Source organism: Sipha flava, unplaced genomic scaffold (assembly GCF_003268045.1).
Source record: "Sipha flava isolate LNK unplaced genomic scaffold, YSA_version1 34_pilon_pilon, whole genome shotgun sequence".
Taxonomy (NCBI): Eukaryota; Metazoa; Arthropoda; class Insecta; order Hemiptera; family Aphididae; genus Sipha; species Sipha flava.
Window position 1 is genome coordinate 3,319,856 of NW_020273045.1, and position 27,015 is coordinate 3,346,870.

Consider the following 27,015-nt stretch of genomic DNA (forward strand, 5'->3'; position numbering starts at 1 on the left):
TCTAATACGAAAGCCATTTAAATCTCCGTTAACGTATTCGGTTAGACAACCGTATAACGCGGCGCGGTACATTGTATTGTTCGCCAATCGGAGTGTACGGCCGCACGAATTTGCGGTTGGTAAAACTGACGCCGTCGCACGTGTTTCACCGCACCGGTTGTATAGTGACCCGAAAACCGTTCGATAACGGTGTTGCACATGCAAATACGTTGTCACTTGTTAACCGTTGATTACCCTGTTGATGTTTTAGAATCAATCGATTCCAACCGCAAACAATTAATCCCCCAAACCGTCGATTACGTGATTACGTTATCCCTAATCCCGAAGAATTTGTTTTAAAAGTCCTAAAGACACAGAAAACTAGACATGCCCGTATGTATCAACTAGAGTGGTGTTCGCGGCTTTCGAGACTTGTCTGGACAATTAGACCAAAAACATTTGTTGGACATGTCGGACGATTGATGTACGTGGAATACGCGAAGAATCGAGTTCTACCTCCGTCGTTTGTTAATTATTTACATTGAGATGGAATGATGGACGTTGCTGGATTAGCTTGGAGAATTGTAAAGATTCTACCACCGACCTTTTAGAAAAGAAAAAAGTTGATCCCGTTAACCAGGTAAGGTGGTAAACCTGAACAGAGCAGCTAATGAAAAAAAAAAACAAAAAAAAAAAGCTTATGCCCGTGACGCGCGCGTACAATCAGCTGTGCGTTCGTGCACAATAACTAATGTTCATTACGCTTGTTTAGCGATCACCGTTGTTGCGATGATGATCGATGGCACGAGCGGATCGTAGTTGACTCGGCGTACGTGATCGCACGCGCGCGCGTGTGCAATTCAACCGGTTGATAAACGATAAGAGTCATTATTTTCAGTTCTATTATCTATGGATGCCGTCCCGTAGGGTAATATAAATAAATTTTACAATAATTACAATATATATATATATTATACGGTTGTTTTCCATTTCCTCGCACTCTAAACGCACGAACCTTACGCGTGTGAACTTTTCGCATCATTCTGGTGTACGGTACCTACGTTAAGATCGGTCCGTCGACGGACGGTCATTGAAACAGAGCCACTATAGCGGTACGTACCCGCGACCGCGTATCGTTTCCTAACGCCGGGAATGTCGGTCGGAGACGAGACCGGGACGACGGCCGTACCTCCTGCAGCGTCCGCAGTCGTTGCCCGGGAGGACGACCGTCGGCATGCTATACAACGCCAAGAACCGTTGACGGCTGCGACAACATCAGTCGGTGGAAGACCGTGGACGTTTGACGACGCGACAAGCAGACAAGCATCGTCGTCCGCGCAAACCGCCGCCGCGGCCGGTGTCACTGACCGCACGCCGCTTTTGGACCAGCAGATGACGCACGACGATCAGGTCGAAGTCGGCTGCGTTGCTCGTGGCGCCGCGAACAGAAACGTGTGCACCGTCGATGGGTAAGTCAGAACGCGTAAACCGACGTGAAACCGTTGCAAATCGTGCGAACCGCATAGCGAAAAGTGACGAGCACTCCCGACCGCGGTTGAACGCGGAACAGTAAGAAACGAACGATCCATGTGCACACTATTAAATCCTTCCCCCGCCATCCGTCGGCCATACCCTTCCCGCCACCACTAACCCCGTTCGGTGTCGCGGTTAGATTTCGTCACCGATTTCTTTGGTGGTGGTGTTGTGTTCGTTCGAGTGACGTAATGTAATGTGTTACTGTAGTTGCCTTGCTGCCAAGTCACTGTTGTTCCTCTGAGTTTCTTAAGCGAAAACCTATCGTCGAAATTGATTTTCGGGTGTTTGCTCATCGTACTACGTTTCTATGGGGTTTTTTTTATTTATACACTGTTGTGGTGTTGCCATCGAATGCCGATAACGCCGCAATTGCGGTTATCCGTTCTACCGTGATAACTTTTTACTGATCGTTTCATTATTGTGTGCGTTTTGTTTGCTGTAAACAATAAAAATACACTAACATTTTCATGCAGCAGTTTTCCCGGACAAGAAACCATATTCTTTTTACGATTTTTTCGTGGATTTTCAATAACGGAACTGGAAAATGTATTTTACCCACATTTAGAAGCCTCTTCATACATGTTCGAACCGCTTGTTTAATTCTAAATATTATCTACTTTTATATAACGTATTTAAATTATTTTTGTATCATGTACTATGTGTGGATTCTATGCGTCATATTGGCGTTTCAAATAAAATTCAAATGTAATATCTTTGGATTGAAATTTCAACAAAATATCTACACATTGTTATTGATCATGCGGCTATCATTTTTAGTAGATAAATGTTTTTTTTTTTTTTTGCGAAAATTAAATAATCTAAAAATTACATTTCAAAAAGTGATAATTAGGTACTTAAGAGAGATTGTCAATCGATTCATGTGAATTTATTATCATAGTTTTAAACTTAAAATTTACCTAATCAATTTAAGAGTTTAAAATTAATATACTTTGGTGTGTGATCGTAAATAAATCATTTTCATTCTGTATAATTTGAATATAACGCTCGAAAATATATGCCCTTTCATACTCAATTAAATGTATTAGCCATGCTCACAATTCTTAGATAAATATACTTATTATCCTACCTATAATAAAAAAATACGAGTAACATAAAAATACACAATTTTTCTAGAAAACTAATTTAAAAATTTATCTTTATAAACAAAAAAAACGTGAGTATAATCTATTAAAAAAATGAATCTCTTTTGAATTAGAAAACTATGAAATTACACAGTCTGTAAACGCTAACTGAAAACGCTCAATATCTTTGCGTAGAGACCTAAATTTTGAATTATGATTTTTTGTTGGTTTTTATGATAAAATATGTATTTTTACGAGTTTTTAATTTTAATTAAATAGACTTGTGCATGTGCAGTACAACTTTTTTTCTTAAATGGTAACCACCTATTTTAATTACTAATTATTTTTCGCCTATATTTTTAATGCATTTTGATAGTAAATCCAACTTTCTAAGTCCAAAATTGACTAAGTTACAGCAATTTAACCAAAAAATTATAAAATGTGCGCGATTTTAGATTTTTTTGGTTATAACTCTGAAAATAATTATTCTAGAATTGTTAAGGCTTGATATTTTCACTCTTCTTTATTAAAGTGATATTTACACGTTATTGTAATTTTATCTACTGCATAATTTTCACTTTAATTTGGGTATGTATTATAACTTATAATAGAAAAAACGTAAATAAGCAGGCGTGTTTATTTCGCGACATTTAATGGATCTATTGGAATTTATCAATAATTAACAATTAGTTTAAGTGTTATTCAAGTTACAAGTTTATTTATTTGTTGATTAATTTAACTTATAAATTGTTCAAATTGTTGTCCTCCGTGAACGAAACATGATTCAGCGCACCGCATAAATTCTTTATTTATTGGAGCAGTTAAGATTATATTCTAAGATTCCTTTTTAAGTTATGAATAAAACTATGGGCAGGATGTTCTCTATCTAAAATAATTACCAAAAATAATGAAACTAACTTAAAAAATTATCTAAAGCAACATATAAAAATTAATAAGTATACCTGGGAAACAATGAGCTTAAGTTTGTGCTGCACGACGTGCATTTTTTGACACTCCCAATAAATAAATAACATATCAACTTTTTCGGAATGTATTCCGAAAAAGTTGATATGTTATTTAATTAATATGAATCAGATTCATATTAATCACGAAGTGACACACGTGTTTGGACTATGAAAAATATCGAAATTATCAGTTTGTGTAAATAAACATTTTATGTTAATTTCATCGTATTTAATTTTGTATCAAATTGTGATAAAGATAAACGTTTACTTTAAGAGAGGTGCCTAATGTTTAGTTATATAGTGCTTGATAAAATACGATAAGTATAAGATTACGTTTCTATTCCAATTTAAAATATCATAAATATCATTGCAATCAACTAACTAACGAAGAAATTACTGCTGCAACAAATAAAGAATTCATGTGGCGCGCTGAATCATGTTTTGTTCATGAAGGACAACAATTAGAACAATTTATACATTAAATTAATCAATAAATAAATAAACTTGTAACTTGAATAAAAATTAAACTTATTGTTAATTATTGATAAATTCCAATAGATCCATTAAACGTCACGAAATAAACAACACGCCTGCTTATTTACGTTTTTTCTGCTATAATTTACATATCCAAATTAAAATGAAAATTCTGTAGATAAAATTATAATAACGTGAAAATATCACTTTAATAAATAAGAGTGAAAATATCAAGCCTTAGCAATTCTAGAATAATTATTTTCAGAGTTACAATCAAAAAAATTTAAAATCGCGCGCATTTTACAGTCTTTTGGTTAAATTGCTGTAACTTTGTCGATTTTGGACTTAGAAAGTTGGTTTTACTACTAAAATTCATTAAAAATATAGGCAAAAAATAATTAGTGGTTAAAATAGGTGGTTATCATTTAAAAAAAAAAAGTTGTACTACACATGCGCGAGTCTATTTAATTAAAAATTAAAAATTAAAAACTCGTAAAAATACTCATTTTTATGTCATAAAAACAAACAAAAAGTCAGAATTCAAATTTCAAGTCTCTACGCAAAGATATTGAGTGTTTTCAGTTAGCGCTTACACACTGTATATAGAATAAAGTCGTTGATAATTATTATTTTAAAGAATAATAATTTATATCAAGGATATAATTGTTTGTATGAAACCTTGTTAGTTGTATTTAATATGAAAAACAAGTAGTGTCTCCTAGAGTCAGTGTCATGGTCAAAGGTTGTATTCTATGTTTTCTAATCTATCGTCCGAGGTGAAAGCTGAAACTAGGCTTTATAATCTCCTACTAGATTTATAAGGTATTTCTTTTTTAGTTATGTTTCGATGCTATTACTTAAGTTAAATATAAACGTGATCAATCAATATTATAATTTATGATAGTAAAAGTATATTTTATGTGCACACAAGTATTATTATTAAAGATAAATAAATATAAATGCAATGACAATAAACTAAATTAAGTCTGCCATTAAATGTAAACAAGTAAATTTATTTGAAATTGGAATACAATTATATCCCTTCACAAATCATGTATATGTATACATAAATCTACGTTTGAGGCTGGTTTGTTATGGGGACTGCAATTCTCATTTTAATTATTTACGAACTTTTATAAAGGAATTATATTAGTTTATTTATTAATAATAAAACATTACGGGGGTGGGAGTAGAAGATATAGCACAAATTAATGTGGAAGTAGAATTTATATACATGAACAATATAATTTAGTTAAGGTAGGTTAGGTAATCTATATACGTACATACGTACATTTTTCTTATTCGATGTTCACTAACGTTTTAATGAATTATTGTTGAATTATTGACACCAAAACATAAGTACTTACTACTACCATATTATTTCATTTTAATTATTTTATTATGTTTGCAATAGTGGGTTATTTTTATTTTATTTCGTATTTATCATATAATGTTTGTAAGCTTATGTTTCCTTTATTGGCATGCAAATGTACATAGTCTATGTTATTAATATTATTTTAGTTTTATTAGTAACGTTACATTAAAGTTAATTACATTTTACATATATGTATAATTACTTATAATTAATTAATATACTATTACCATGTAATATAATTTTTCCCAATTTTTAAAAATAATGTGAGTTTATGGTTTTGATATTTGAAATCATTTTCATGAAATTCTTTTCCATTCTCCAAACTAACCAAACATAATGCATAAGAAAATACACACACGATTGAATTTATTTGATACTACATTACATGCAATAAGAGAACAATCGAAGTTTTCTCATATATATTTGCATTTTGATCTTAACGAAAGATAATCGAAATTTACGAGTACTAAAATAATCTAACATATGAGATACATTATATAGGATTGTTTATCAAGGAATCAAGTATTTTCTGAATAACGGAATTGTAAACTGGATATTTTTTAACTGAAGAATATTATATAGTAGGAGTCATAATTTATCACTATTTACTGTGAAATGTTATACTTGAAAATATACTTGGTTAAAATATGATTGGAATAATTTATTACTATTTATGACCATGAAGTCGTTCAGTATGTATGTATGTTAAATTACATAAATATTTATTTAGTGGTTCTCTGTATGACTGTGACTACGTTTGTTAAAGCGGTATCAAATGTATTCTATGTACAATTTAAACGTAAACGAATTTATGTGTGCATTGATACGTACAAGAATAAAAAAAGTTTACCTCTAATACTTATAATAACTAAGCAAAAACATTTTTTTAAATTATGAGTATTTACGTAGTATATAAAATATATTAGAAATTTTTTGACTATACATATTACTGTTATGACTAGGGCGCAGATTTTTATGTAATTACATATATTTATTGAATGTGAATTTCTCAATTCTAATTAAAAATAAGCATGTTTCATAACACTCTGAATAATATGAGACCTTTTTTATTTTACATATTTTCACATATTTTGATGTAAATACATATTTTTAAATATTTCATTAATATTTACATATTTTGTAAATATTTCACATTTTCATACCATTTCAATACAGTTTTTATTTAATTTAAAATTATTATATTGGAATTAAATTAAAGAAGATATTTCAAATCTTGATTCAGATACTACAATTGCTATTACTTCTAATATGTAAATTAATAACTTGCAAAATAATTTAGCATATATTTCCAAAAAAAATTTTTTCTTGGTTAAAATAATAAAATATTAGAAACATTGAATCTAATAATAATTGAAAGTCCCGCGATAGTGAAAAATGCAGAAATTCAATGAAATTAAGTTCAAAGAGAATCCGGAGTTATAATAAAAATTAATTAAACTACGTACTGGGTAATACGTTGATTTAAAAAAAATTAAAATTATTAGATATAATCTCATTAATATAAATGAAAATATGTCAAATTATATTGAAGTAACACCATCCGATATATGCGGTATGAAATATGCCCCATTAAGCTCGGTTGACGTTGAATGCAGCCTCAGCCGCTACGAGTTGACTTTGAAATCTAACCACCGTACATTAAAATTTGAAAATCTTTAAATGTACGTCTTATCCAATTGTTCCGAAGAAGACAACAATGAAGATGATTAAATGAATAATTATTAATTAATATTTAAAAATTAATGGAAAATACCGATTTTTTTTTGTTAAATATTTTACGTTTTTTAATACATATTTTAGCAAAAATAAGAACATAAATATTTACTTATTTTGACTTTTTTATTACATAAAAATCCGTACCCTAGTCATGACTAAATAATACTAATAAAACTTTATTTTTCTTTATTGGTAAAGATGTCTTTTAAATTATTATTATGCATATTAATCAATATAAATACTCAAATAATAGACAATACATTTTTGTAATTTAATATAACAGGCTTTGACAAAATATTGATTTAATAAGTACAATCATATTTATTATGAGTGATCGTATAAATTATAAAAATAAAATAAATAAACTAATTTAGCTTATATATTATATAGTATGATTTGATTTATTATCATTTACTGTCTTCATTGTTGTATTTTATATATATCCATTTACTGTTTATTACAAATTTTTTAATTTATCGTCAAATATCTTAGTTTTCTAATAGGACATTTTAGTCATGATTGTTTTTAATTTAAATTTGAAATATTTTTTTTTTTATTATATTAGTCTATATATATGTGAATATGATATGTGAATAGTGAATACGTTTTTTGATCTACTGGAATTTTAGTTCACTCATAACTTATGAGTATGATTAAAATTATATGTTAAATTTAAGAATAATAATATGTTTGTAAACGATGATTAAACAAAAAAAAACAATTAACGGTTACCTGTTTAAGATTTTATGGTTCTTGAAAGGACCTATTATTATTTGCTGGTGATGGTATCAAATAATTAAGTTTAACGTATTGATTCAACATTTTTTTTTCTGGTATTTATGTAATAAATTTTAAAACAAATTTCGAGAACAATTCCATAATTTATGGAGGAACATCATATTATAAGAGTAAAAACATACTTACGATCCTTTTTTTTATATATTATATTTGAAATAATTTTAAGTATAATATTTTCGTACGAAAATTTGTTATAAAATAAAAGTAAAATATTTTAAAGTTATCTATGGTGTTTTAAGAGATTCTATTATAGAATCTATAATAATTTATAATAGTCAAGACTTTTATAAATATATATAAAGCTTTATACTCCTAAGAAATTATAATAATTTTATTTATAATTGAATGTACATATATTTATAGTACTTATAGTATATAACTATTATTGTTTATTAATATTATATTTTATGGCATTACATAAAGAAAATAAATCTAAGAAATAAAAAAAGAATTCTTATTCTGAATTGAGTTAATATTTAACTTTTATTAATTACATTTAAAGCACATTAATGCTTTTATAACAATGCCTACACATTTAAACCCATTTACTATTATTGTACACTATTGTAATGTATATGATAAGCTGGAGCGGTTCGTCAGGGGAGACTTTGACACTGCGTCTCCCCTTAAAAAAAATTGATACTTATAAATAATAACTATTTAAAAATATTTGGTATCGTTTTCATTATTTATTATTATAAATTGAATGCCACAAAATCTAAAATCTATAAATAATTATTTCGATGGAAATACTATTTTAGTCATTTCGACAATGGTCGCCGTTTCAATGAAACTAACACCCAATAGGTTTAATCGTAACATTTAATGGTTTGACTTGTTGAACTGAAGGGGTCAGGGAGAATAAGCTGCGTATTATAGATGCTATTGAAATTGGGTTCACAAAAATAATTTCCGTGCCACCGAACCGTTGTTAGTCGCTATTATCTATCTGCGTTTATCTGCGAGTTTGAAGATAAAAAAGATCGCAGAATTGAATTATTATACTATCGACTTTTTACACATTGTTTATGACGACGTTATAAAGTTGTATGCCAAATTTCAGCTTGATGGGATTTTTTCCGAACTAAAAATCTAATTTGACTGGGCTATTAGTTTATAAAAAAAATTTAGTATTAAATTAAGTTAAAAATATTAACTAAATTAAGTATTAAATATAATTAATTTTTCAATAAAAAGTTTTTTCTTGTTTGTTATTGTATGGAGTTGTATGTCAAGTAATTTAGTCTCCCCAGAATATTTACTACGATCCGCTACTGATGATAAGTCATTTCCTTATAGAAAATAATGTTTCCACTGTACCATCATTATAATATAGATCAGCGGTCGCCAACCGTTGGTCTGCGAGAAAATTTAGGTAGTCTGCAGAAAAATTTGAACGTTATTTGCAACATTATTTTACTAATCTTCCTGCGAGCGCGTGTCGTATAATCACTATGTGACAAAGTTTAATTGTATTATGTTGCTGTGCAGCTTCTGTATAGTAAACGGCAAATAAGAATAATCACTTAAAATGAAATCATCAGTGGGTTTTAAAACTATAAAATATTACGAGACCTTATATATTCAGCGACTATAAACATATATATTATTTCCGAATGGTCAAATTAATAAGACTACTTTTACATGCGTCGTTATCAGGTTTGGTAAAATTAGTACTCCTCGAAAATGTTCATTTTAATTAATGTTAATTTTCATAAATCTTCTTTTTAACTTTTATTTTTATATTAATATATGTACATTAATGAGTTGAATTTATACATTTTATTGTAGAATAATATTATTTTTTATTTAAAAATAATATTAAGTAAAACATAATACTAATAATATTTTGTTGATAAAAAACCAAAATATAGCATGATATATTTAAATGGCAAATAAATTTTATTTATTATAAATTATAATTCAATTTTATAGACAAAACATTTTCTTTATCAACCTACGTTTTACTTTTTTTCTTATTAACAATAATGAATGCAGATTAGTATTGGATGTCTAAAAATATTCTAAGATTTGAACTGAAATATTATACCAACCATTTTATTTCTTGTGATTCGAGTTCTTATTATAATCGATTTATTAAGAATACATTTCAAAAGTAAGCTAAAGATTTTATGTTAAAATTATTTCATTGGAATTTAAAAGAGTTACATAAACGTTTTTTATATGGTCACTTATAGTATAGCCTATTTTCTAACCTAACCTATTTCAAACATAGTTTTAATATCATAAGCGGCTTACGCACTAGGCGGATTGATCGCATGGAACCGTGGTGATTTAAATCGCTGCGATTAATGGCTTAAAATTAAACAGCCTATTTAAGATTAGATCACTCACACTATGACAACCAAACGGATAAAATCCGCCGTCGTCGTCCGCGAACGATTGCGCGTATTTAATTTTGAGCGAACATTCGTTGAAGGCGGCTAAAATTAAACCCGTTGTTTTGACTGAGTTTATTCACACCAGACGGATGTTCGTGGCGAATGTTTGTGGTTTTTAACCACGTAAATTATGTCTAGTATGTTAGTTTTGTGTTAAACGATTTTAAATCGCGGAGATTTGAAATTGCGTCCGCGTGCGAACAATCCGTCTTGTGTGTAAGCAGTTATAAACATGTATTCTTTATTATTTCATTATTAATTATATATTTATATCATTACATAATTTATTAACTATTAATTTATTTGGAAAATATATTATATATATATGATTTTATTTCTAAACCTTTTTGTACAATGTAATTTAAAAATACTAATTAAAAAAAAAAAAAATGTCTAAGAAATACCAAGGTCTTCATAAGATAAATTAAATTTTTAATTTTATTATAAATGTATATCAATTTAGTTATGTAATAAACTGAACTTAAACAAATACTGTGGCTCTAATATATCAATATAATATTTTTATTTTTTAGTAGCTACCAATACAGTTTACATTACAATTTAATAATGCATTGGTTAATGATCATTTTGAATCTCCGCTCGTTTATAACTTTAAAAACTGTAACTTTGATGATATTTCTCATTTTCTACGGAATATTGATTTTGATCTTAATCTGAATAATAATTTATCTCTTGAATCGCTTATCGAAAAATTTTATGAAATTATTTATCACTCTTTTACTTTATTTGTTCCCAAAACTAAAATATATAACAAATATTCACTTATATGGGCTAACGCTGAACTTAGAGATTAGTAGTACTACTATTGAACTACTATTACTAGTACATACTATTGAACATTTACAATCTTTTAGGCTTGTAATTTGTTCCGCACATTTATCTTGGTGTTCTATATTTTTAAACGTCAACACATTTTTTAACACTATATGTATTTTGCTATTTTTTTAAATTAATAATTTTAATCAACAGTAAACTTCATTCGAAAAAATAAATTGTAATTTTTTTTTTAATATGAAGTATGAGTTTAATGGTTTATCTCTATTTCGTAGACATTTTCCAACTCGGTGAACGATTTGAACAAACAACTGAACATTTTCCTCTTATATACTCAGATGTTTACAAGTATATATTTGTGGTTAATATCTAAAGTAAAACCATGTATTGTATTACTACAATTACGGCACGTGTGCAAGGAATTATGTTTTTCTTGATATTGAAAGGAAAAAGTCAATTAAAACATACCAACCGAAAAATTACTCGTACATATTTCAATAATGTTTTCTCTATGTATGTATTATTATACTGATTACTCCACAAAGTCAGACGGGCCTAATTGGCCTTAAAGAGTAAGAAAAATTATACACCTACCCTTACCGTGATTTAAAACTATTAATGGAAAAAAAATTCATTTTTTTTCATAATTTTATGTATGAATATAAATAATATTAAATACATATCCGTATCAAATGCATTTTTAAATTATAGATTGATACTAAAATATGTGTATATTCATTATAAAATTAATCACTGTCATCATTGCAACTGTTCACTTGCTTTGTCCGAAATCCGAATGCAGTCTGACCATTTTTGTCGGCTGAATTTTGTCTGCAATATACGGTCGAATATATTTTACTGTTGCCGGGTCTAGTCGAACTTAGTACGCCAATCTACAAATTTTAAATTTTATCAATAAAAAAAAAATGTCTACGGGTCAAATTTTTTCGCGGGCCTTAAGTAGTGTTTAATTTGTTTATAGCCTAATTCGGCCCTGTATATATGTACGATTTCGTAAAATTTCAAAAGCAGCGTTAACCGTAACATCCGTTTATAAATGCTTATTATACTTATGCTTACATACAGACGATACAAGTATACGTACGTATAGACGTTTTGATTCATATAGGTACTAATAATTTATATTTGGTAGTAATAATAATTTTTAATAATTTTTAAAAAAATAAAATAAAAATGTTTGTTTGATTATTTTATTTTATTACACGTGATAGGTATTAAAATATATGAAACTATTTGTTTATTGAACCGACATATTTTAACCATAGAAGTAAAAACATAAAAACTGATCAGAATCACAAAACAAATAATAATTAAAAAATTTCCACTAAAAAATATAAAAGAAAATTAAAATTAAAATTAATTATAATAGTAATGTTATATACAACGAAAATCTCGTATTAAGATCCGTTAAACCAAGTTCTCGCAAATTAATTACATGTGTAAATCAAAAACATATGACTGCACAGTTAAAAATTATGGACAACTTAAGTTTAGTTTTTAATAATCCTGCAATGTTGCATTTGAAATTATTTGGAATCGTGTGTATTTATATATTATATTATATTTTCATATATATATGAGATTTGTGAAATCATCTATGTTTATATATGGTTATGAAGATCTACACGAATCCGTACATTTTACGAAATCGTAATGTAGTCGTGCTAAGGATAAGTGCAAAGAACATATTTCGGCTATGATTGTTTACTTACGAACCTTAAATCCGTCAGTAATAATCATTGTTGTATTTGGGGTGATACCTTATGTATACGTCCGTTTATTGTATTCAAAATTCAAAGATTTTCCTAACATTTTTCTTTTGGATTATCGTAAAAAATATTTTGAGATCAAGTTATAATATTCTGGATTTTTCCAGTAATAATTGGACAATATATAAAATACAACGAAAATATTAAATCATATTTTTAATTTATTACAATGATTAAGTCACTAAACTGAAATTTAATAAAAAAAAAAAAACATTTTTATGTTTTGAAAATTATTTAGCTATATCATTAAAATATTTTTATTTTAAAATATTGAAATGTAAACTCTTAAGTCAGTATGATAACTATATGTCATTGATGAGTTAAAATAAGTTTAACTATTTTCAGTAAATTAACTTAAAATATCGACCGAAGTATTCAAACTATTTTAATTAATCATCATAATTATTATTATTTTACTTTTGTAATATATTGGTAATACCATTCAAAATAATTTAAGTGCGTTAAGTAAACAATTTCCTTTCAAATTAGCGTTCATGGAAATTTTCTACCACGGGTATTCTGCACTTTCCCTCTCTTGCACCGTCATAGTTATACTCTACTGTAACGATGAAATGACCAGTTTATGCGAGTATGGAACCAGAATGAAAACAAAAAAAAAGTGCAAGTTTCGATCACATGGTAATTGTCGAACAGGATTTACCAGAATATTTAAAATACTTTTACAGTCATTGCAACTTGAATTTACCGCTTGCCGAAGGTGAAAAAAAATCCGTCATCAACTCGACTTGACGCTTACCAAAAGTGTCTAGATTCTAGACTCTAAAACGTGACGACGGGTGGTGGATGATAATAGTAATTTAAGTATTTACGTATATGATGATAAAATGAAACGTCACAACAACGAAAATACCTGTTGCATACCTATTACGTTATTATATACATAGCAATGTTGATGATAATAATAATTATAATAATAATCGGTATTCGTTATGAGGTCGTCAGCAGCGTTAGTGGAGGTTACTTTAAGTCATGTATGGGGGTTGAGTATCCACGGGTATGTTTATGTCGCAGTGGGAAGAGAAATCGCCGCGGCGGGAAAAAATATGCAATGTACCGCCGCCGCGACGACGACGACTCAGTTCGGTTAAATGGAATCGCGGGCACGGTAGCTCATTCATTCGAGCGTTGGTCGTCGACGCTGCTTCCATCGTCATTCGTCGCGCACCTACGTCCCCGTACCGCAACTCATATTCGTCGACACGAATAACGTTCAAAATATCATTACTAACGTTGTTACTCGTACCTAAATTATTTGTTTATTTAATTTTTTTTCTCATTTGTTTACAAATCGATTGTGATCGCTCGTATGATTATTATTATTAGATATTAGCTGTAGTGTTGTGTGCCGGCCGAAAACAGTGTCTCTGCTAATCGCTGTCGCGTGTGCATACAGTTCATTTGCGTGCGCGTCGAATACACGTGCCGAAAATTATAAACAATCGTTCCGTTTTCCTCGTACGACACTCGTCGGCTTATCAAATACGTGAACGAAAGAACGCGCTGTTACACGTGCTGTACGTTACGTTACACGATCGTGTGTTATCGTGTTGGACACAAAATTAGTGCCCCCCCTTCCCCAATCATTCGAGTCAAAGGGTTGGCGAGAAGTAAGTGTTCGATGGATGGTCAATGATAAATACAACAATAACAGTGCAACTTCCAGCTCACTGATGTTCTCAATGGTTTTTTTCCACTGTTATTTTTGTATCCTTATGTGTTGACTTGATAACAGTATTTTTTATATTTACTACTAAGCTCGATTGTGTAACCATATAGTATTATGTAATATGCGTTTAATGCTTTTTTTTAGATTTTTAAGAATTTTAAGATTCTTATTTGAATTAGAATATTTGTAATAAAAACAAACTTTTAGTTTTTTATTTCAAGATTTATATTTGAAAAACCTATCGAAAATTGTTCACTTAAATCTCGAAATTTAAGCTATACATTAATCCTATGGATGCAGGGCCCTCACAAGGGAGGCTGTTGCACCTAAAGTACAGGGGCCCTTAGGACTGTTGAAATTAATTTGTGAATATGAATTAAAATATACTTGTTTTTTTTCATTTAGATAATATTGTAATAATCAAAATACTTAGGATTCTTTACTTTTAACAATTCATATTACATTTTATTTATGGAAGTTATGTAAAGGGGTTAAATATTTAGTACTAGGACCCATAATTAAATGTAGGGATCCTGTATACATGGATAGTATTGATATAATAGTGTTCTCAAAAACACATGTGCGTTTCAATATCAAAATAGAAAATTAAAACTTTTTATCTAATTTGTTTATTGTTCAGAATAATTAAATTATCTTCAATTAAGTAATTAATTTCTATGTCTATGTTGATTTTATAAGAGTTTTAAATATTTTCTAAATGTGATTTAGAAAATCTGAATTTGTATAAAAGAAAGCACAGACATCTATAATGAATATTTATGTACTCATATAATACAGGTATCATTTAATATTTCACAGTATGTCATAAACGTTGCTTAATATATTTATTTTTGTTTAAATTCTAAAATTCTCAAATGCAATTATTATTTATTCAATCGTAACCTTTATTCGTGACTAAAATGCTTAAAAATAATTTAAAAACTATTAAAATCTGATTAGAAGAGAAATCAATTCAAGGTTTTGAAGATAGCTCTGAAGGTTCTGAAATAAATTTCGGATCTAAAAATATTTGAGCGAGTATCTAAAACTTAATAGCTCTTGAAACCTCAAGTTTGTGTATTTCAGTTGAATTATGTTTTATTATACTCGTATAATTAAGTATTTTACTATAATTTCATAGAATACTCGTATTTTATGTAATTAATATTTACCCGGTATAATTAAAATATCAGCCGAATTTCTTAACAAATTTTTTATAAAATAATCAAAATATTATCTTATATCTGTATATATAATATTGTGAATATGAATTTTTTTTTTTTTTATGTTGTTTAATAATATTATATAAATAATAATTTCAGGAAGAAATAACTTGTTTCAGTTCTTCGAACCTAGTTTATTTGTTGTTTTTGAAAAAAAAAAATATTTAGAGAATGTTTTTCTTTATCCGAAACAAGTGTCAACTTTTTTTCATATAAAAATGTACTTTCTCTTCAAAGATTACTAATAAAGTATAAAATAATTTAAGGTTTTATGTGAGATTTGCGTATTTAAAATATTATTTTTATTATGTATTTTGTATATATTATATATTTATGTAATATTGTTATTCTATCTGAAGTTTTAGTATCTAGGTTTAGACAACGGATAAAATATCTTTTGAAGAGTTGTGTAAATGAATGTTGAATTATAAATATATAGCTTATCATTAGTTTTGAGCATTTTGCATAGAAAAAAAAAAATTAAAATTAAAGTATGCTGATATTAAAAAGAAACATTGAATATGTTTTATAAAAACTATTTAAGTATATTAGATTACATAGTTTCATATTATAATGAGCTTGTATCAATACAAACCAAAAAAAAATATGTGTGAAAAATGATTTATTTAAACCACCATTGTCTTAAGAGTATTATCCTTAAATTCGTACTTTTAATAATTTTTTAAACCAATTTTTATTTGCTATTTATTTTATTTTTAACTGCAATATAAGATTCTAAAGTACAATATCATTACAACTATTATTACAATCGTATATTCAAAGTTATATTAAACTTACGTATTTTAAACAATATTATTATTATAATAATAATATTTAACGCGACCGTTAATTATTGAATATAATTAAATATTAAATGATTCTAACTAGGTATTAATGTTTAGTTAAAAGGTTTAACTGTAATAAATTAATTTTTAGTGATTGTTTAGCATATAAAAAACATCTGTACAAATTGCTGATATTGTAAAATTTTGATTAATAGTATTGTAATAAATTATTTTAAAAAAAATGCATTGATTCTATAACATATTTTTTTAAAATTTGGATATATATATGCTATTTGTTTTATGTTATGATAAAATTTCACACATTTTATTAGGTACCTAATAACAATTTTATAAATTTTTTTCTGAATTTATTTTAATGAGTTGATCAATTTTTATTAAAAATGTAAACAGTATTAAATTAAATTTTTAAATTATTAATTATTAAATGAACCCATTTTCAACTGTTTATAGTTCTGTGTTTGTAAAATATTAGCTAAATTATAAACAATTGAATGAACTTGATAATATTATTATTTAATTTATACATTCTTGGGTTATTATTTATAATAACATAATATATCAGTATGTTCCTGAATTGATATAATTATACTTATAGCAATTTTAATAGATTATTATTTTATATACTCATTTTTTTTTTTTTTTTTTTGTTATCAGATCCTATGTTTAAAAAAAGTTATGAGAATTACGAGAAATCCAAATTTGGATTCTTAGATTTTTTAAGTAAATAACTAATTATATTTTATTAATACATGCATTGTTTTTGAAAGTTATTACTATTTTTACATTTTTGCAAAAAATTGATTTTTTAAAAATTGTATGTGATTTTGTAATATTTTGTATTTTACGAGGTATTACTTGGCACTTCTTTCTAGAAATATGCGCAGGTCGGGCCAGTCCAATCCGGCCCGTACCCAAGTCGGCTAAGTACCGGGCTGTATCGTAATATAAATATTGTGGATTGATTATGAGTGGGATCATAGTATTTTTCTTTGGACTAGGCCGGTCAAAAATAACGCTGCAACTCGTTTGCGCACATTCAACATTTTTTACCTGAAAATCGACTACTCGTTTGCGCACGACGAAATCAGTCGTTTACCTGAAAATAGATAACTCGTTTGCGCACGACACATTCACACACAAAACACGTGTTTATATTGTCATAGACTGCAGTACAAATTATTAAATATATTTTCTTAATATTATCTTATAATCGACTGTGTAGACTGTAGATTCTATAAATTTGAATTTTCCAAACAACTTTTAGTAAGTTTCAGTAGGTATGGATATGGACGGTACAGTGGTGACTAGTGTGTTGACGACGTAAACTTTAATATGGACTTAGAAATTCCTAATATTTTTGAATCTCGGTGAGGAAAACGATGTTTCAATATTGATTATTATAAATTTAGTGAATACCATGTTTTAATGAGTGGATATTCAAATTTTAGATACACTAATAAAAAATGTTCTGTGAGTGTTATTGTTAATAAGAGTAAATCAAATAATATAATAAAAGTAACCCACTATAATAATCACAAAGAGTATAATAAGCAAACGAGTTCTGACACAAGGGATTTTCGTCATACGAGGTAGCCAAAATATATGTGCGCAATCGAGTTGTGCATTTTTTCGCAAATGAGTTGCAGTCCAAAAATAAAACTACCTAATTTAATTGGTAACACAGTGTTATTGGTATTCACAAAAAATTAACTAAATTAAAGGAATCATTTTTTTTTACCCCACTACTCGCTCACTGATAGTAATTATTAGAGAATGAATTTATATGTAAATACATATTTTTATTAAACGAGATATTTAAGATTCGATAAGAAATGTTCATGATTTAAATCATTCCTATTAATATTATGCTACTTTTATTTTACGTATTTTTACATTTTTTGGTATAATTTCATATTTTTACATATTTCACTAATTTGTAAATATTTTTAAACATATTTTATCATTTCATCATTCATACGTCTTCTTCGTACAAAATTACAAGAAAATTATTTCAAATTTAGATCCAGTAACTTCTATCACTATTAGAAAAGCTCGAAATACTATGCAAAATGAAACACTAAAAACTAATTTAATTTTCATCTCAGTGAATTTTAGTTTTATTGCACATACTTTTACAAAATTAGAAACAAAAATATCAAAAATATGAAAGTATGCAAATTGTCGAATCAACGATTACAAAATGAAAACTCGTAAGCAGACCAATAGGAGATGTTGTAAAAAAGAAAATTCATGCTGTTACAGAAAAAAATTCTAGGCTATATTGATTTTAAATCAATCAATGATATAATGAGTAGCTTCTGATATTATGCGCTTCAAATATGCTTTAATCAATCGATGTAGGTTGATGTGGAACGATTATTTAGCCGTTTTAAAAATATTTTCAGATCTAATAGGTGACATTTAATATTTGATAATTTAAAAGATATTGTAATAATTCAATGCAACAAATCATTTTGATAATTTAATAATTACATATTTTTTTTTTTTAATTAAATTTTTTCCTACATATTTGGATGTTTTTAGCACATATTTTATAAATTATACTTACATACATATGTACATATTTTTGTATTTTTATTACATATAAATCCGTTCCCTAGTCATTATCAATAATATATAGTCATTAATAATAAAAAAAAAGCTTTATTCGTATTATATTATATGAGTACAATACTAATGCCAATTATTGGCGTTGATAAGGAAATGTTCTCAAACTAATGGAGTAGGCTTGTTACAAATCATAAGAAAAATACGTACATATTATTAATCTTTTTGATATTTATAAATATATCACTGATAAAAATAAATAATGAATATTATGGGCCTGGGTGGGCTGGACTGCAAAAAAAATATTACGGACTGACCTGGATTGGACTTAAAAAAAAAAAATGAAGAACTGGGCCTGGTTATGACATTTTATAAGTTTAAGTTTCGGGCCTGATCGGGCGGAAAAAAACAGCTCGTACAGATCTTTACTCCATTCCTAAACTTTGAGTGTTAAAAAAATTAATTTCTAGTCGAATATTTGAATTTTGCCTATTTAAAATTTAATAAAAAATATTCTATTTAAAAATTTTAAATCATAATTTTACTTGCATTTTAATCTTTAGCTTTTTATTTTTAATTTATAATTATTTAGTCGTTTTCTTGTGGCAGATAGTTACTGTATGCATTATCACGTTTATTCAATAAAAATTGTGAGTATTTAAAAACTGTCCAAGTGTATTTAATATTTTGGCTGTAAAAAAGAATTATTAAAGATATGCCATTAATGATAAATGATTATATTTGTAAACATTTTTAGGCATTTATAAGTTTACTCTTTTTTTTATATATATATTCTTCATAATTTTCCAGAAATTTAGTCAAATCTTAAATTATAAAGAAATCTAAGTCATAACATTTTACTTTTTTATTTTTTTACTACCAATTATATAAGGTCTCTAATAAATTATTGTTATATCTACATGATATTTTTTGGAATTTCTTACTTTTAAGGAATATTTTTAATAGATTTTCAAAGAATAGTGGCATGATAGTTAGTACTTGGTAAAAAAGTAAAACTAATATGATGATAATTATTATTTATTGTATTTACCATATTAATTAAGTTAAAAAATGTAAAAAACATATTTTATTAATAACCGATCATCAGTTTATTAGATAATAATAATAAAATAAATAACTCTAGTTTTATTCTTATGCAGTTACTTTTTTTATTACGTTTCGTAATGGGTTTTTAAACATACAGATTTAAATTTGCCCTAAAATGTATTACATTTATAAATATCATTAATATTTACGTGGTAAGATTTACTGTTAAATATTAAAATAATTTTTCTGCCTAGTCTTTTATGTAGGTGAACAAACTATATTAAATCTTATATATGCAAACATTTCAAATTGTCTGTAATTTATCTTATTACAGTAGGTAATTTTGAATTTATAACTTACGTAACATTAATGACGAGTGTATTATTTTATTAGTAAAATGTAACTTTACGAATAAAATATGCGAATAGTTGCATAATCAAATATAATATGCAACTAAGTAGTTGCAATACGTTACTGATACTGATACTGTAGATAAATTACTATTGTCTTAGTATATGTTCATAGTATACAGTATAATATAAAAATATACTATTAAAAAATAAGGGTTATTTAGGTTTCATGATATTTAAATTATTAATCTTGATAACAAAATGTTACAGATTTTACGTTAAATCAAAGCAACAAAATCTGTTCTGATGATTTCGTACCCATTTTTTCAAATTTTACATGTGTAAAGCCGAGGATATAACATTAATTTGATTCATCATAATTTTATTGCACGTAACTTTGAAATGTAATCACGTACCTAGTTCTTGCCTTAACGATTTTCTTGTTCCTAAATCCTCTCTCTGGTTATTAAATTCCATCTAATACATTTTGATGAACATATACTTTCTCTCGCGGTGGTCTTTATCACGAACAACACAGGCACTACGAATTTTGACGTCCGATAAGTCGGTACAATTAACCCACTTGCCTCGTTCAATGTACAGCCGGCCGAATTCTAGTCGTTGAATAGGTCTATAATTTATGTATAATATTCGTTAAGAAATCCGTTCACCACCGCTGCCATCGTGGTCCATAAACCGTGTCCAATCGAATGACAGTATACCTATACATACGAAAGTGTATAAAATATATTATAATATGCTTTATTGTATATTTAACCTGACAGGTTATCATCTGCTGGGAGCGGTAACTAGATCAGCTGTGTATAATGTCCAAACAGACGAAATAATTGTTTTGACCGAATTTCCCAAAGATGTTTACAGACGTGCGAGTCTATTAGTGTGAATGACGTTCGCAGATATTTTATCTACGTATTATTATGGAGTATATTATAATATTATATTGTGACCGTGGGATCCTATGCAATAGATCGTCAACAATCAAAATTGCCATAAAAATCGGTTCATAAAAAAATTAAAAAATTGTCGTTCTCTTCTTCGGTTATCTGCAGTGTGTGGTGTAAACGTGCATGATGGCTTGTCCACTGATAAAATATATATCTAGTTGCACTCGGTTGTAGTTCACTGCTATTGTTTATCGCACAATCGTACCGGGTTTAACAACGATAATGAATTATTGTGACAAGTCCGCAGTTTTAGAAACTATACGCGCAAAAAAAAAAAAAAAAATGTAGTTTTCTAGGCAGTTAAATAAAACATTTATGATTACATAGAATAACTGCAGATGTTAATCGAGAAAGACACTAATTTGAATTATAATACTTTAATCGTTTCGTGAGTAAAAACATAAAACACAAAAAAAGTAAAAAAATAAATGTACAAAATAGATAAGTATAATGTCGTTAAAATATCTGGAGTTGTCGTATTCTACCATTAGTGCAAACTTCAGGAATGAAAATACTATATTATTTTTACTTTATTTCTTACGACTTTTTTGTTCTCTGTAGCAGGTATATATTATAATATTTACTATCAAAAGACATTATAAACGAGAACTAAAATGAGGGTACATTAATCATATTAACGAATATCGTTTTTTTTTTAATTTTATTGTTTGATTTTACATAATTATTATGTAAATTGCTATTTTTAATAGGTAGCTATTTATTCTTTATATATTTTATATGATTCAAATGAACATATGATTTTACAGTACTGTAACCATAGATAAATTATTGTTAAATTAATAGTATCAACGAACAATCAGATTTTTTCACGTTATTAAGCTTCCATTACTATTGGTAAATAACATATATTTTGTATTATTATATTAAAAATGAAAATCGATAATTTTTAATTTTTATAAGGGTATTATACTTATTTTGACCTTGAATTTATATTATATTTAACAGTTGGTAGTTTGCAATGAGTTTTTTAGTTTTTGTCACTTTCAATTGAATAGCTTTTACTTTACACAAAGGCGTTATCCATGTATTTAGCCACGTGATTTGAATGACCTGTTAACTTTCGTATGGATAATTATTTATCAATAAATTATTTCCTAATTTATTGATTCATTTTTTAGTGATGGTCTGATTATTTGCTCTAGTTTGACTGTTACAACAGATAAATGATCACTTAAAATATTATGTATTTCTTACACAGGTATTCAAATATTTTGATATTTTGTTATGAAGTAATCAATATCTAGTAAACTCGAATGATTGTTATTTATAGGTATATAGTCCATATCTTTGGGAGCAATGACTGAATAATGATTTTATGATATAATTTGTTGTATATAGTTTGTAGTAATTTTCTTCTCCAATTGTCTACTTGTCTATATAACCATATTCGAATTCTTCGCTTTGTGTTATAACCATATCATATCACGAAAGTACGCTTAAGATTCTTTAAATTTAAAAGTATTTAATTCATAATTTAAAGTGGTCTAAAATGATGGCGGAATTAATTAATTAAATCTTAATAGAGATAACTCGTATTAATGATATTTGTTTAGATATTTATGTTGTGGAATCTTTTCCTACTCTCCTTTTGAAAAAAAAATTCTCTCCTTTGTTATATGTACTGTATGAATTTAATATGCAATCAATATTTTAAAATATTATTTTCATATACTTAGATTTATAATTTGTTCTTAAATTTGATGTATTTTGTATTTCTTAGTCAAATATTTTATGTCAAAGGAAGAAAATCAACATTTTTGAAAGGAATTTTATTAACTGCCATTGATGAAACAAATATAAGACGATTGAAAATTGTTTAGTAAGTATCTGATAAATAAAAGAAGGAACTTATTTTAGTTTTTTCGTATAAGTTCCCAGAAGATAAAATCATTATTCTTTTAATTAATAGAACTATTATTATTTTTTTAATATTGTATTTGTTTATATGATTATTGTCTCATTATGATATTACATAGGAACGCTTTAGAATTATTGTAATATTATTATTTTGTTGTTATAGTTATTTTAAATCGTTCATGAACATAAGGTAAACTGCTGTATAATCTTTGAAACTTGCATTTTAGTTTAGGATCAATTAAAATTTTTCAAAAGATTTTTGTCAAAAGATTTTCATTATGTTTGATAATTCTTTTTATGTTTATTGGTTATAAACTTTAACTTAAAATTCATGTTATAGTAATAAAAATATTTTTATTTTTTGTTTCATATTGAATTTTATTTAGGTATATAAGAATTATTTTTTAATTTGGCTCAAGGTTGATAAAAAAATAACCAAATATTATTTTAATAACCTCTGCAGAAAACTATTTATACAATTTATTTAGTATTATAAATCCATACTGATTTAATTATTGAATACAATCAGTTAATTTTGGTGTTCAGTGTTGCATGGTTCAAGTTCCTTTGTATGGATTTTCTTGTCACACTTAAACAAAAATTTAAATACTCAATACACTTCTTTTGCATACTGACATTAAGTTACTATAAATAATTTTTCTGCTTAGTGTTTAAGTTTTACCTGAAACATTGCATTTGAAAAGAAATCATTGGAGCAGATTGTTTTTTCTACGTCGTGCAAAAATATTGGAAAAAATATTGCAATCCATACTTGATTTTTACAAAAATAATTAATAATAGACCTCTTATTTAATCTTGTGTCTTGTTCTCTGAGTTTAATTTGCTGTGTGTATTAAGATCATTTTGTTTTTTTAATCATCCTAGTCAACATTTTATTAAGGAAAAATTATGTTTAAGTGGTTTAATACTTGTTATTGAATTTCGTTTATGGTTAATGTCCAATATGCATTTAAAATAACAGTGAAGTAGTATGATAATAAGCCATTCCGTTCATAATGACCTCATTTCGGTTCATATTGTTATAATTAGCATTATCGGTGAGTTATTACATTTTTTATCCTATAGGTGATTGTGAATGTGCTACGATTTTAACTTTACTATTTTTAATTATGTTTTATTTTACTATTTGAAACCATTTGAATTGTTCTTACTCCGATACTGTAAAAGGTAATTTATGATTATAACGTAAATTTTTGATTCCTCAAATTACATGTTTGTTTATTTTTTATTCTGATTTTGTCGTACAATACATGTTTAAATAAAACAAACTCTTCTAATATATTTAATTAATAAACGTAAAAAATTTGAGTTTAATTAAAAAATATATGATAGCGGCCTTTAAATAATTACATTTTTTATAAGATTTCGTTAAAAGCAATTTAACCTTGTACATATACATATACAATGAATTCTAAAATACTTTTTGCTGTGCGTTTTCAGATAATTCTGTGGCGAATAAAGGTTGAACAATAAACATTCTTGATAGATTGTGCTAAGTATACCTATATCTTAAATAAATCTTTCATTTAAAACCTAATCAATTAGTGATTATTTATCTTCAATGATGCGTATTATAAATAAATAATAAAGTACATTTGATATAAATACTATTTCATATAATTGTTAAACATTTAAAATTATTAGATAATATTAATAATAATAAATGCCTTTTTGATCATGTATTTTATTAAAAGAAAAATTACCTAGCAGTCTAATTTTTCGCTTTGGAGGCAATCAAATAGTTTCAAAATATTTATGTGAATGAAAATAAGCGTAACGTCGCCATTTCCGGTCAAGATTAACTGAATGTTAGTTTAAACGATTCTATCAAAATGTTTGATCACAAACTAATAAAACCAATGTCAAATACTTGTAATACTATTCACAAAACACCGTGACAATTTAATTGTTAAATCGATTCGATTTATAAATAAGGTGATTAGAGATTTCATATTAATTGTTTTAAAGAATTTGGTTCTAAAGTACAATATACAAAGGACATTTATAATACTATTAAATGTACGATTGATACGCATAATTTACAATGTACATTTTTAATTTGTGATCCTTATAATTATTGTCAAAAACTGTTGTGATTTTTTATAAAATACGTGTGCTATTGTTATTTAAATTTAAATATTGCTTTTCACAAAATTATATAAATTTCTTTGAATATCAATTTAGCATGCCAATCAGCTATTTTTTTCATTGAATATTTCTATTGTATTTACCAGAATAAGATTTTCATCATCATTTTTTTTTTTTTTTTTAAGAAACAACCAATGTGAGAGAGAATTAACTTATTTTTAAATCAATTTACTATGGTATTGTATTTGTAATTTTATATTATCAGTATTCGTTTCTAATTTAATAAAATAGTGTTTATATTTTTCTTAATGTAATGAAAATATTTAAAAATGAGGTTACATTTTTATTTAAAATTTAAAATTTATAGTAGAATCTCGATAATCCGACCCGACCGTTCGATAATCCAGTACATACAGCAATCCGAATATATTAATCTATATTTATCTGATAAATAACCTAAAATTACTATTGTAAACGATATTTAAAACTTCAGGAGAAGAAGTAGCTGTTCATTCAAACAATAAGTCACTCCACTGCAGTAGAATCCTTTACTATGTCCATTACATAGGCAGAAGATATGTAGATACAAGTGATATTTTGGTGTTAAAACAATTACAAGAAAAAATCTTAAAAGCATAATTTCAAATAAAAAAAAAAAAAATAATTTATTAAAACCTGTTCCATCAAAAGATTAATTAAACATAGTATATATGTATTATTTATATATTATAATAAAATACAATAAGATTATTCATTTTTTTAAATGAGTAATAATGTAAAATTCAATAAGTAAAAATGTGTTTTTATGTGAACCCCTATTAATCCGGCAATAGATCTGGTCTTATCTGATACTTGCCGAACTACCGAGATTCTACTGTTTAATTGTTGTCTACTAAAATTGAATAAAAACTATTAAACCAAGCAGGGCCGGATCTAGGGGGGGGGGAAGTCGGGGATTTATCCCCGGGCGTAACATTTTAGAGGGTGTAATTTTCGTAATTATTAACAACTAATTTGATATTTTTAACTTCGTTAAATACTGATATTAGGTTAAAACTCAATAAGTACGATTGTATATTGATTATAAGAACACAATTTATTTGAGTATTTGTTTATTAGTTATGGATAGGGCGTAATTTTAACATTTTACCCGGGCGTAAAAATTCCTAGTTCCATCTTTGAAACCAAGTACTCTATTATTCTTAGGTGGAAATTTACCCGAATTAATTTTTTCGAAATTTGTGTTTATCTTAAAATATATTTACAAATGTATACATTATATTGATTATATATATATATAAAATCAATATAATATATTATTTATATAAATATTTATTTTTATATATTATCTTTATATTATTCCATTTAACATATGATTTAATTCATACATTCATTAGCTGAAAATTTTTTATTAAAATAAAATAATCTCAAAACTTAATATAAATACTT

The 27,015-nt window shown here is 26.7% G+C and overlaps 1 protein-coding gene across 1 annotated transcript in view; it reads left to right on the forward strand.

Annotated features, from left to right (window-relative positions):
• Positions 1–757: 757 nt before the first annotated feature.
• Positions 758–27,015, forward strand: part of LOC112687380 (zinc transporter 2-like) — a 33,465-nt gene continuing 7,207 nt past the window's right edge. Inside the window, exon 1 of the mRNA XM_025560045.1 lies at positions 758–1,448. Coding sequence (XP_025415830.1) covers positions 1,132–1,448 — 317 coding nt within the window. The 5' untranslated portion in view covers positions 758–1,131. The remainder of the gene's footprint in view (positions 1,449–27,015) is intronic.